We start from the raw sequence: 14,123 nt of genomic DNA on the forward strand, positions 1-14,123 counted from the left end.
CCGCATCCAAAATCATTCGCACATCCGCACCCAATGTTGCCATTCCAATAAAAATTCTCGCAAGGTGTTGAAGTGAACGCGGGTATTTAACTCTGGCAATCTCGAGTCGGGGAATGTTTAAAGAAATGCAAATGATAAAGAACAAAATGTTATAAGATATTTAATAGAATTGCTCGTTTACTTTTTGTGTTTTGCAGGCCGAGGGAACGTGTTTTTTTTTTATAATATAGGTGTAGCAGACGAGCATGCGGTCTACCTGATGGTAAGTGGCTACGGCCGCCCATGGACATCTGTAATCAACCCCAGATAGGATTAGATATTCCTACCTGGGGTCGGCCACAGATCCGCTACCCCTGAGGACTAAGCTAAAACGCCTCGGAAAAGTATGACTCCCTTACCTCACACTTCAAACCAGAACACAAAAGCGCTTAACATTGCTGTTATAAGGCAGAAATAGGTGTGGCGGTGGTGCCGCCGGAGTCGAACCACAAAGGCTTCTACCACCTTTTGAGCTCTCTTGCCAGAGTCTCGCATTCTCAAGTCGGAGAATGTTTAACGAAATACAAATGATAAAGAACAAAATGTTATAAAATATTTAATAGAATTGTACGTTTACTTTTTGTGTTTTGCAGGCAGAGGTAACGTTTAGGGAAGTGGTTTTAAAATATTATAAGTTTTTAGGGAAGCAACGCATCTGTAACAAAAGGAGGCACGAGACTGATTTTGATTAAAACTAAAATCGCTTACAAGAACAAAATTTTGAGAAATCTGGTTTCACTTTTCGCTTTTTCTTATAGTTTCGGATTGACCAAGGCCTACTTGCGCTCCTTCCGTAATCTTTGAAACTTGCCCAGGCGTCTCCATTCGAGGATTTTCCTATCCCATCAGTTTGCCTACACACGTGGCCAACCCATTGCCACTTCAACTTGGCTCTTTTGAGGATTAAGGATTTCATCATACGGATTCTGTTATTTTTTTTTTATATATATATAATATGGGAGTAGCAGACGAGCATGAAGTCCACTTGATGGTAAGTGGCTACTGCGCCCATGGACATCTGTAATCAACCCCAGATAGGATTGGATATTCCTACCTGAAGTCAGCCACAGACGCGCTGCTACCCCTGAGGACTAAGGTGGTACGCCTCGGAAAAGTATGTCTCCCTTACCACAACCTTCAATCCGGAACACAGCACTGCTTAACACTGCTGTTACGAGGCAGAAATAGGTGTATTTAGAAAGAAAATAATATTGTAACTGACAATTTGTAGGTATCTGCCACCATAAGCCTAAAAAAAATAAAGATATATAATACCAGATTTGGAAAATGGAAAAATCCACCGACCAACATTTAATAATTCCCCGCCCGTACCTAATCCCCAAATAATTACCGTAACCGTAAATGTAGTTACGGAGCCAAGTTCGGGACACGTTAGCGTAGTTAAGATCAAGTCCCATCTGGTCTGAGTAATTAAGTTAACAAATTAGGAACGGGACTTCGGATCCCGTGCGGGATAGATTACCACGTGTTGGCGTCACCGCGCGAGTTGTGTGTGAGGTGAGAACGTCTGTTATTGGATAATATATATTAAAATTATATAGTATAGAGGTGTTGTGGCACACCTTAGGGGAGGCCTATGTCCAGCAGTGGAATAATAAAGGCTGAAATGATGATGATGATGATGATAGAGGAAGCAGACGAGCATGTAGTCCACCTGGTGGCTACTGACGCGTGAACATCTGTAATAAGCCCCAGATAAGATTAGATTATTATGTGAGGTCAGCTACAGATGCGCCGCTGTCACAAGGACTAAGCTGGAACGCCGCGGAAAAGTATATCTCCCCTACCACACTATTCTCTCACACTCAGCAGTATCTTGGAATACATGTTGGATCCTACTTCAATGTTGTATAATTTTTTTTTGTTGTTTTATATACATATTTATTTATTTTAAAGTTATTTCGAGAACTAATAGTACGGGCCAGCAGTCACCTAATGTACACACATAATGAGATCAAGCATTTCAATATGTATTAGATGTTATGAATAAACATACTGCCAGATGAGATTCAATGTTGTTGCTGTAATTCCCGTGGGTTTGGTTAAATAACTTCATAAAAGTATATCTATTTTAATGTTGTTTTAAAGGGTAAACTCTTTATGGTTCAACTATTGTGGTAGCGCCCTTGAAGGTGTTTCTGCTAAGGAAAGCTGTAATTTTTGGTTAAAGGTGTTGCAAAACAATGATGATAATGAAGCGTTTTTATTTCATCATCCATTACTGTCCCACTGCTGGGCACAAGTGTCTCAGAATGAGAAGGATTAGGTCATAGTCCACCGCACTGGCTAAGAACATTTTTTTTTTTAAATTTTCAGGTATGCATTTAAATTTTAAATTCAATTCAATAAAGCATGCCGTTCTACAAATTCCTGACTAATTTGGAACTATACATGTGTCTTTCCCTTAACACATCCTTTAAAATAGAATACAGCAGCACAGCTTTAATAAGATCCAAATAGGTGATGGTACCATATCTAATCGATGGCTTCTACCACCTAAAAACATTTCGAACTTTTCTAAAAATCCTACATACATAACCTTTACCCTCATTTGCGGTTTTGAGCATCGAACCCACTTCCCGCGCACTTATTTTAACGACTTCCCTGCATTCTTACACTACCCTTCAGGCTCTCGAGCCTCGAACCCTCTGAAAAGGGTTGTTACTGAAACATTGAGCCCAGCGAAAGGGGCGATTACACGCTTTTTTGAAAACTTGTCAAAGTAACGAATTCTGTAGGGTTGGGGTATATGAATCTAGGGTGAGGTTAGTACATAGACCTTTCAAGATTCACTAATTCATGATACTCAATGGACCAATTTTTGCCTATCCAAATTTGTTTTTGACAATTATTTCTTAGAAAAATTTACAAAATTGGTTAAAATTGATTATTATTTATTACTTAAGGCGTAAATTATGTCCGTCGGGTTTAATACTAAATTCACGAAAAACTTGAAGAATAAAAAACGTCAATACATACATATATGAGCAACAGAATTACAGAGAATTTGATTACATTATAAAAAAAAAAAACATTTTTACTCTAAAAAACCTCCTTTAACCAAAGTGTCACTTGCAGCGATAAGTTTAGCATCATAATATTTATGTTTCAAAGCACCTTACTATAAAGAAAACATCCAGAAATTTAGATCTGTGTTTCCGTAAATACATACATACTTAAAATTTTGGAAATTTGAAGAATCAAGTATATGATACATAGGATACATTCAACCCTTACAAGGGGTGTCTGGTGATCTGTCTGAAAAGGTATTAGACATGATAAGGAGGATAGGGGTTGTTGTGCCCTTTTTGTTTTTTAATCATGCCTTTATTATATGCCTATAATACTTATATCTGTAGTCTCTAGCTGCAACTGATTTCATGTCTGAAAACCGCCTAAATTAAAAAATCCAGGGGGAGATTTTCAAACTTCTAATAAGTAGATATCGTAGTATGTGGTTTGAAGGATGTAGGAATGAAAATAGACTTACAGAATATTATAACTTAGTCTTAAGTAGTCACGTGGACTTTAGTTGGGCGTAACTATTTCTGCCTCATAACAGCAGTGTTAAACGCTGATGTGTTCTGGTTTGAAGGGTATGGTAAGCGAGACAGACTTTTCCGAGGCGTTCCAGCTTAGTCCTCCGGGGTAGCGGCGCATCTGTTGCCGACCTCAGGTAGGAATACCTAATCCTATTATTTACAGATTATTTACAGTTGTCCAAGTGCGGTAGTGACTACTTATCATAATGCATACTCGTTTGCTACTTGTACAACATAATATAAATAGCATAAGTATTAATTGGCAGCTATAATATAACTAGAGAAATATTATTTAAATAAGACCTAACTGCGTAAAAGTATATAAACTTTGTTTTTTTTTTTTTTTTTTTTTATAATATAAGAATAGCAGACGAGCATGCAGTCCACCTGATGTGGCTACTGCCGCCCATGGACATCTGTAATAAACCCCAGATAGGATTAGATATTCCTACCTGAGGTCGACCACAGATGCGCCGCTACCCCTGAGGACTAAGCTGGAACGCCTCGGAAAAGTCTGTCTCCCTTACCACACCCTTCAAACCGGAACACAGCAGTGCCTAACACTGCTGTTATTAGGTAGAAATAGGTGTGGCGGTGGTGCCGCCGGAGTTGAACCACAAAGGGTTCTACCACCTTGTTATTGTGGCAATTAAGACAAATGTAACGAAACTTCATAAGTTAAAATTTGCCTAAGCCGTTTGAGCTGCAAGGCGTGTCAAAGATTTTGAAATACGTGCATAATAAATACATTCATAAAATATAACACAAAAAATTAAAACAAAAATAAACATACTAATAAAATTAAATATTAGCACATAAAATTCAATTTTAAATTTATTTTTTATTCTACGACACGACAAAAGAATAAAGTAATTCTTGGCAGTAAAGGGTTAACGTTTCCAAAAAAAATGTAGTGCCAGCACCTAACCCTAATAATACATACACTCGTAAAACAGAACATAAAAACAGTAAAAAATAAACAAAAATAAAATTGGAAAATCCAAAAGTGCACGACTCATAATGCTCATTTAATTATGAAATATAAAAAAAAAACTTAAGTCGTTCAAAATTAATTGCCGAAAAAACAGCTGTAGTAGGAAGAAGGTACTGCACAAGCGCCCCTGGTGGAATAAATGTACATAATATCTATAGATATAGTCTTGTAGTTTTCGTTTTTTATTAATTGCAATTAAACGACACTGAATTAATTAATCATTCGCATTCGTGACCTACAATCGTCGATTAGAATTTTTAAGAAAAAATTTAACTCAAATGATGGATTTTTTCACAAGTTACAGTGTTTTCAGGTTTCACACATGACGGACAGGAAATTTTTTTGACTTATTTTGGTGTTTTTTTTTCAATTCTATTGCAGTAAATCATTTTTTTAAAAGTATGGAATTAATCTCCATTAAATTATCTCGACAATAGTATGCAAAATATCTTGATTCCGTGAACTATCAAGGCTATAATAATAAAAATAGCCGCCAAAATGAAGCGAAAAAAATTTTTCGATCGTAAAGCACTCTCTGATGCTTCGCATCATGAGTCGTGCAATTAAATATTAGAACATAAAATTCAATTATACATATATTTGTTATTCTACGACACGACAAAAGAAATATAAATTCTTGGCAGTAAAGGGTTAAAGTTGCCAAAAATAAAATAATTGTAGTGCCAGCATCCAACCCTAATGCGAGTTGGCTTCGCAGACCCATTTCCGGCGCACGTAAGTACGTTTGCTTCCTGTAACCCTACCGAAGGGTGCCAGATACGTCTGAGGGGTGTTCACGTGAAGAAATACCTATGACGTGAATTGTGCGTATATCGACAAGTTATTGTTGACATGTACGCAAAGTTATTACACAAAAACATTATATTTCATAATTAGTTAGGAATATCTTTAAGTAACGTAATTGGTTGCAATACATGAAAAAATATATAGATACAAAATATACAGTAAAATAAAAGTTTTTTTGTCTGCTAGGTATATTTTGATCGTGCCCCTGTAGTTCCGGGACTAGAATAGGGCTACGGTATTCCCTGCCTGTCGTAAGAGGCGACTAAAAGGGGGCTTCCGGGGTTGCCCGCGGCAAGAGTCCGCCGCGGCAAGTGCTCGAACCGTCCGGAGAGCAACCCCGGGCAGGACGGCGGCATGTGTGGTCGCATGCCGTCGTAAACACCAGGCGTGCGGGAGGAGCGTAACGTGCTCCCCCCAGGGCAGAGCCCGACCGGGGCATCGCGGTCGGAGGACTCCGGTTGTGTTCCATCGGAGTCCTCCGATCGCGATCCCCGCGACTCCCGGAGTTCTCCACCAAGCGCTGAGGACGGCCACCGGAGGGGTTTTAGTGCGGTAAAAATCCCACATAACCCGGCGTCGCTCCCACGTCGTCGGGTATCTTTTGAAGGTTTCCCCCTCGAAAACAAAAAAAAAATAAAATGTATATTTTGATCACGTTTTTATTTTACGATGTGAAATACAATTTAATTTAAATTGTATACTCATTTTTATTTTGTTTTAATTTTCTATTTAATTTTATTATACTAATTTCGTTCTAATTTACATTTTCCGGGTTTTTAAAGAATATTCTTAAAAAAATAAAGTTTACCAGAAATTATTATTATACGTATTTGTAATTTCAATAAATCCATGTAATATAATTCTGTATTTCATATATCATTGTTTAAAAAAACATATTTCTATACTAACCTATGTTATGTAATTAGGCACTTATAAGGTATAACATAAGAAATAATTATTTAAATCTCAATGCAACTAATTATCAAACAAGACATTTAAACCAACCATTTTTCTAATCAAACACAATTAACGCTACCTTTATACTCAACAAAACCTTATCAGAAACCCGTTTGAGTCGAACAATGACAATACTAAACAGTTTATTTTTAACCACAACCGAGGTTCTAATTAACTGCGCCACGAACCGCCTTAGTTAACATTTAATCGATGGAACACGTAAAGAGCGCGAACGGGGAATCGAACCGATACACCATCGGCCGCTAATTAAAAACCTTAGCGAAACTCGACATTAGGTGATAGGATCTTTGCTAAGCGATTTTCACCTTTTAACAAGGGACTAAGGTCGGTTCTGTTAAGAGTGTAATCAACAATAATGACTACAAAACATTATTTAGAATTGATTTTAAATACAACTTTATTTTTGTTATAAGTTTTTTATGGGAATTGAAAGGATGTATCTATATCAATATGTTAGGCGGGTTTGGGGTTTCATACCCAATTGGGACGATATTTATGTGACAATTTGTATTTTTTTCTGGGTCTGGGTGTTTATGCGTCCTTGTGTGTGGTGTGTGTACCACCCCAACTAATTGTTTAGTGGTAGTACTTACTGTGAGTAAAAAAACATACTTATTGGATATAAGAAACGAATTAAACGAAGATTTTATTTTTTTTGTCATGTTGGATATTGTCCTTTGTTAAAAGCTAATATTATATAATAGGTAATTATAATCAAATTATAATCAACATGTAGGTTAATCATATTCAACTAATTTGTGTGAGTAAAAAATACAAAATGCGCATTTAAAAACTATTCTTTATTAATTGAACAAACACAAAGTTTGAAATTTTAAAAGAATAATTTCATTTAAAAATGATTTTATTATTGAAGAATTTATTTCAAAGTGCCTGTGATCCTCACGCCGCGCGACCGGACAAACTTGCTATACAAATGAATCACTTAATAAGTGTGCGTCGTTTGATATACTATAAAGTGAACATTAATTATAGGCAGTCTTAGAGCTTGTACACAAAACTGCGATGCGTCGTCGCATCGTCAAAATTTGCGAGCTCCCTCGACGCATCGCAAGAACTTGCGAATTGATTCGCATCGCGCAGTGGTTGTTGTTGTTGGTCACCCTGGGAGACGCTATGCCGCACGATATCGCATCGCAGCAATTCGTGTCGCAATTTTCTGCGTTGCGAAGTCGCATCGCGTCGCATCGCAGTTTTGTGTACGAGCCCTTACTATGGATTCGGTTGTTGTCACCTACTGCGTTATTTGAAGTTCACATGGTACAATAAAAAAGCTAATGGGAAAGTAATTTCGAGCTAATTGTATTTTAATAAACTTCGTAAAGTATATTTCAAGAACATATTCATGCTACGAAATTGATATTGTTTAAGTACATTTTTGTGTAAAACATGTTTTCGAACAAAAAAATAATAATATAATAAATAGTAAGCGAATTCTAATTTTTGCAACAAAAATATTAATTGCAATAAATTATATATCATTCATAGTGCATAGCAAAGAAGCACTGATAAGCCGGATACATGTGATGCTATATATCGTAACATATACATATCATTATCATTAAATTACTTCTAAAAATACAATGAACGCGCATAAAAACGTCATACTTATCAAGCGTATAACTTGTACCGGGACGGCAACAGCGCAGCGACTCGCTCTGTATTCTGTCTCTTTCGCTCGCTTATAATACATGCGCTCTCTCTTTTTATTCCACTATTCGTGAATATGGCTGTCAGTGCGGCGTTGGCGTCGTTTAAGCGAAGGCGTTTGGGTATGTTATTTGATGTTATTTTTTGTATTCTTGATAATTATGTTGCTTATTAGCTATTTAAGTACGCTTATATATTATTTTCGATCACTTGGCAGAGCACCACGTTGTAACCATAATTTTATTTGTATAACTTGTGTCGTTTTTTTTCTTTTGCATTTATTACTTGCACTAACTTATAAATACTTAGTAACAATATTTTTGTAATAACTTACTATTTTTAAAATATTAAACGTTTGACGACATGCGTGGCGCATTGATTAACATATCTTGTATGTAATACTAATTTACTTGTTTATAGTTGTAATAACAATGGGCGAGCCGAGTTCTGGGGTGTCGCCACTTCAAAAGGACCGTGACATTAAGGATTATGGTTCAGAAACCAATAAATTGCTAAAGAGAATAGTATGGCATATTATAGAAGAAGATAAAGCAACTCTCGATAAAAAATCGACTAAAGATTCTATATTAAGAACTACGAAGTATACGGGAATTCATAAGAATGTTATATCGAAAATGTTAGCTGACGGAAAACCACCGACAGTAGAAGACAGAGAGCTAGTTATAGATCGTAGAAAAATACAGGATAGCTTAATCTCTATGTATTTTAAGGAGCGACGAATGCCTACAGTCACTCAGCTCTTCAACGCCCTTGAAGACCTACCTTGCTACGTCGACGTAGATACGTTCAAAAAAATCCTCGTCAAAATGGGATACGTCTTCCATATGTATAACAAAGATAACACATTTTATGTTATGGAGAAAAAATCCGTGACTATCCAGAGATATAAATACCTGAAGACTATTCAACAATACCGTACTGAGAATGTGCCAATTTATTATATAGGAATAGCCTCGGTTACTAAAGATCAGAAAATTTTAAATCTAGAAAAGACTCTTCAAACAGATGCATCCAATATAACGCAATATATTTTATTTACAGTAAACGAAAAAAAGGTACAACACATAAAGATTGTCTCTTCAGTTTCGTACGACGTGTTGAAGATGTGGTTGATGAGTTACGTTCTAACAGAGTTACCATTACAAAGTGTTTGCGTGCTAGAAGATTCAAATGTACATCGTGAAACATTAATTAATGTTCCTACAATAAATAGTGTAAAAGTCGTTATGGTGGAGTGGTTAGAATATCACAATATTCCTTGTGACATCAATATGTCCAAGTCTGAACTTCTGAAACTAATAGAAACTTGTACAAACACGAAAGATAACAATTATGTGATAGATAACATAGTTGGTACATACAATCATAAGTTGCTGAGGCTTCCTGAATGTATAAACGGTGTATCTGTAGCCGCTGAAGTTCTAAGCTTGTTAAACAAGAAAGTTAATGCAGTTGAAACTAATGCCACAATTTTAGGTAATATGTCAGAGGCACTAATCAGTATGCTTTCAGATGTTGTACAAAAAGAGGAATTGCGGCTTTTAGATGAGGATATAAAAGTAGATACTATATTAGACGAAGTATTTTCTAATACTACAAAAGCTAATATTAATGAAAATGACTTCTTTTTTAGTTTAAGTGATTCTGATTAAATTTATATGTATATAACTTTTCGAAATATATAATTACTCCATTCTTATTATGGTATTTTTATTTCACAAATTATATAAGTTGAACAAATTATATTTTTTATTTATATTTAGTTTATTTAGAAAAAAAAAAAAAACCATTTTTATACTATACTATAATAGTATACAATTTTCCATTATTTTAGAGTTGTAAATAAGACAATAAATATTATACGGCGACTCAGAAAATTTTTATTATGTTTAGTTACAACAGATTTATAAAATAGTCATGATGTATAAGGTATTTTTCCTGTTTTAAAGTGTCCTCCTCTTCATCACATTCAGAATCTGCCAATATATTAATATCAGCAATATGTGTATCGTATTTTGCAATTGTTAACACTTTGTCAATAACGTTCTCCATTTTTAAATCTTCTTTGTATACAACTTTCTCGTAAGCTACCAAACTTTTTTCAAGATCAAAAAAATAAGAGGGCGGTTTGCTTGTAATCATATCATGTCTGAATGTTTTCTCTGCTGATTTAAAAATATCTTTCCATAGGCTACTAAAGTAATTCAAATAGTCCGTGTTTCGTGGTCGACGAAGTATTTCATGGCCACGGCCGTATATCTTTGCGTCACATTTATACAAATCCCTTTTGTCCTTACAGTTTTCTATCAATTCCAATAGTTCAACTCGATGCATATTCTCATCATGAGGTATATTATTGATATTTAACCAATTTATCATAGATGACTTTTTACTTTCAAATGTAGGAATAGGCAAATCTGCACAGGGATTCAGCCTGTCTTCTAAAACAATAACTGATGATTCAGGCAGATTAGGCAATATATGTTTTGTGAAGCTTTTTTCAAATAGTTCGTGACATTTTGAAACAAGTGTTCCTTGACGAAAATTTCCGTCTATATATCCCGTTTTAGTAGCGACGACAATAAATAGCACATACGAATTTTGGGAATTACCTGCATTGCTTACGAAATATTCATATTCAGGAAGAGATTTATGAATTATTTTTTCTTCAACGTAAACTATAGAGCGCTTTTGTTTTCTGTAGTAGTCCATTTGCTGCAAGTATCGCTGTCTTTGTATAGCTCTTTCTGGACGCTCCACGATAATAGCCCTTTTTGTGTTAGGGACTTGTTTCCAAATATAGCCGCTTCTTTTTAAATTCTGACGTATTTGACAATGTGAGGCGTTAGGAAATGTTGTTTGAAAAGATTTTAATGTAGGTATATTGTTATGTTTCACGTAATGCGTTATTAATGCTTGTCTTATTGCGAAATCTGTTTTTGGATCCTCAAGCATTTTATAACTTAGTTTGTTGGTGGGTTCTAAAGGTTCAGGTATTTTTAAACTGTCCCAAACTTCGCACAGTACGTGCTTAGGTAAGTCGGTAAATAGAACCAATCTGTCTAGTGTTGTTTTAATATTTGATTTGTGTGTATTTTTTTCTTTCACACATGTTTGTAGAACTTTAAAAACCAGTGTCATTTTATTATTTAAGTCTGTGACGTCATTTTCATGAGGGTTTGAAGTTTTTGTTGTATCCATACTCGTGGTCTGAAATATGATGAAATTTATAAATGATTTTTCCTAGTCATAGGCAGGTATTATTAAATCGTTTTATGCGAGTATAAAAGTAATCCTAAAATGGGATAATAATTAACTTACGTATAAGTAAACTTAAATATGACACAATTATTCACATTATTATACGTTTATATTAAAGTACAATTACATGTATTATTTTGAAATTACTTTACATATAAAAAACTTTTTATTAAACTGTATATTTGAGTCCCGGACAAATCCGAATGTATGGTCACATTACTCTACGCCTTCCCAGTTCGTAACGGTAATGTGCGATGACCCTGTATATTTATTATACATTGAATAATCTAGAACATAAACATCTCACCTTTGTAGCTTCCTCACGTAGTATTAAAAACGTATACTCATTTCCCAATAACTTTCTAAATATTAGACGTTGAAATACTTCGATTTTCAAAAAATAATTGCGATTTATTTTTTGTGATAAAACAACGTACGCTCACTTCCAAGCGTTACGGGGCACTGCGGGCGAGTGGCGTGCGGCGCGGGACGGGAGGCGTTCCATTCCCCGCGCTCTTCATTCCTCATCTACGCGTCATTTTCTTTTGACGCTTGATAAATATTTATATACTTAAATAAATATTTCTAAGATACAATAATTTATTACAATTATTTTTATAAATATCAAAAATCAAATAAAATTCATTAAAAAATAATTGTAATATTATTGTAATAATAATGTGTTGTAATCAATAATCGTAATACTAAGAAATTATATATAAATGATTTGTTTTTATGAAAATATATTTGATTATGAATATTATTAATTTTAATTCTAAGCTGTAAAATACGTATGTGAATCTTATTATTTTAAAGTAGTCAAAGTGTTATGAGGAAAGATTTCAAAAATAGCAAGTACACATTATAAGTAAATTAATTTTGAATATACCTTTTGATAGGCAGAGGTTCTCATTAACTCACTACTTTTACAAATATTTTAAGCAGTCCCAAATTTTTCATAATTTTAAATAAGTCAAACATGGTAGGAAGATAATAAAATAATTAATGAGTATAGTTCGCGTGAAACTGCTAGTCCCTTCTGAATATAGAAATGAATCGCGTCGCCATAGCAAATTGTATCTGCAACAACTTCAGAGCGGACTCGCAGTTTGGCGCGGACTATATCTATGTACCTATGTACTCATCGAATATTTGTTATTTATCGCGTACATCGATGACTTCATTTTACTAGCCCATTGATTTTAGTTAAAAATATTAGAAACCCGCTGTAGAATTCTACAACACCTCCATTTTCTCTAGGTTCTTTACCACGCACCCGTAGGCCTCTAACTCTCCTAAGGGTGCCTTATCGTACTTTGAGAAACACTGATCAGAAACAAAGAGCTGTCCCTTATAAAGGATTTATCTCAATCGACACATTTACATTATATACATATGAACGTCCGATCCGTCCGTCTGTCCACTTGATTTCACCCTTTACATTCATATATTAATTTCCACTCCAAACTATTTCACTATTACATAATCATCTCAAGGGTTGTCCAATTCAATCAATTTTGGAGCCCTTATTCCGAGGGAAATAAGGGAGAAAATTCAATTGAAGTTTAAATTCGGACCTCAATATGTCCACCCTTATCAGCCCTAAATACCTCTGAGATGTCAAGGGATAATTTGTACTTTAAACGTCTATTAGTCTTAATAGTTTCTAGTTCTACTTATAAAAAATGTGTTAGGTTAGCCTTATCTTATATATAAAATTCTCGCGTCACAATATTAGTTACCGTACTACTCCGAAACGGCTTTACCGATTTTCACCAAATTGTACATGCATATTCAGTAGGTCTGAGAATCGGCTACTATCTATTTTTCATACCCCTAAGTGATAAGGGTTGTTCACCCTTAACATTTTTTATTTATATGGCCACACAACGTTTGCCGGATCAGCTAGTTTTTCAGTAAGATTCTTGGTTCTTTCTGTAAGACTTAAAGGTGTGGTGACGTAATAAAAGTGGATGTCTGCCTGAAGCCCATCAGAGTCTGCTACAAAGATACTTCACTACCCCTGAGGACTAAGATTTCCTAATATGGAAGCCAGACGGCACCTACCTTTCTACCGAAACGGAACTGCTTCATGCTAGAATTAAGTGTGGCGGTAGTACTTTCGATTCAGTTGAAATATTTTTTTTCTCAGCGTAACAGGGAAGCGTGTCATTTTAAACTAGACCACAAAATCAAGTAGAGACTTGTTATAAAAAATCTGACTGCTTACAAACAGCCTATGTCTCAGAATCTAGATAAATCTAACAACACTTCGTCTGTTACAATCCGTTAAGCTGTTTAGGCTTTCGGGTGAGCCAAAAATGAGACATACGTCGTTATAGTCCGCGTAAAACTGCTAGTCCGCTCTGAATATAGAAATGAATCGCGTCGCCATAGCAAATTGTATGACTACACCTGCTTGCAACTACTTCAGAGCGGACTATACATACGTTCGAAAAACATTACTCTCTGCAGTCAGGTAAAAGCTCATTACTGTAAATCAAAAACGTATAACAGAAAAATCTAAGGATGTCGGGCAAAGCAAAATAGGGTTGTCAGTAAATAGCTCCAGTTGCACAAACAATTTGGCCAAGCAAACGGATGTGTGAAGATTTCAATCCAAGCGTGGCTTTAACTTGCTCAGCCCTTTGAAATTTAAATCCGATCTCATTGAATGCATTCAAACCCTGTTATAAGGTGTCTGGTAGGGTGACGAGCGGAGCGGAAAGCGGGCGCGATTAATTTGCATTTTTTTCATATTTTATTTATGTATAAGATTTTTTATAATTTGG

At 35.2% G+C, this 14,123-nt stretch overlaps 2 protein-coding genes across 3 annotated transcripts in view; both read left to right on the forward strand.

The window, feature by feature from the left end:
• The window catches only part of LOC140754828 (uncharacterized), a 712,244-nt gene that overhangs the window by 437,150 nt on the left and 260,971 nt on the right, over positions 1-14,123 (forward strand). The gene's annotated exons all lie outside the window — the stretch shown is intronic.
• On the forward strand, positions 8,058-9,769 carry LOC140754759 (uncharacterized). Its single transcript, XM_073089846.1, has 2 exons — positions 8,058-8,171; positions 8,470-9,769. The coding sequence occupies exons 1-2, from the start codon at positions 8,126-8,128 to the stop codon at positions 9,720-9,722; spliced, it is 1,299 nt and encodes a 432-aa protein (XP_072945947.1). The 5' UTR covers positions 8,058-8,125; the 3' UTR covers positions 9,723-9,769.

The sequence above is a fragment of the Epargyreus clarus genome, unplaced genomic scaffold, assembly GCF_041222505.1.
Source record: "Epargyreus clarus isolate Ecla_fem2 unplaced genomic scaffold, WU_Ecla_fem_2.2 ptg000031l, whole genome shotgun sequence".
Lineage (NCBI taxonomy): Eukaryota > Metazoa > Arthropoda > Insecta > Lepidoptera > Hesperiidae > Epargyreus > Epargyreus clarus.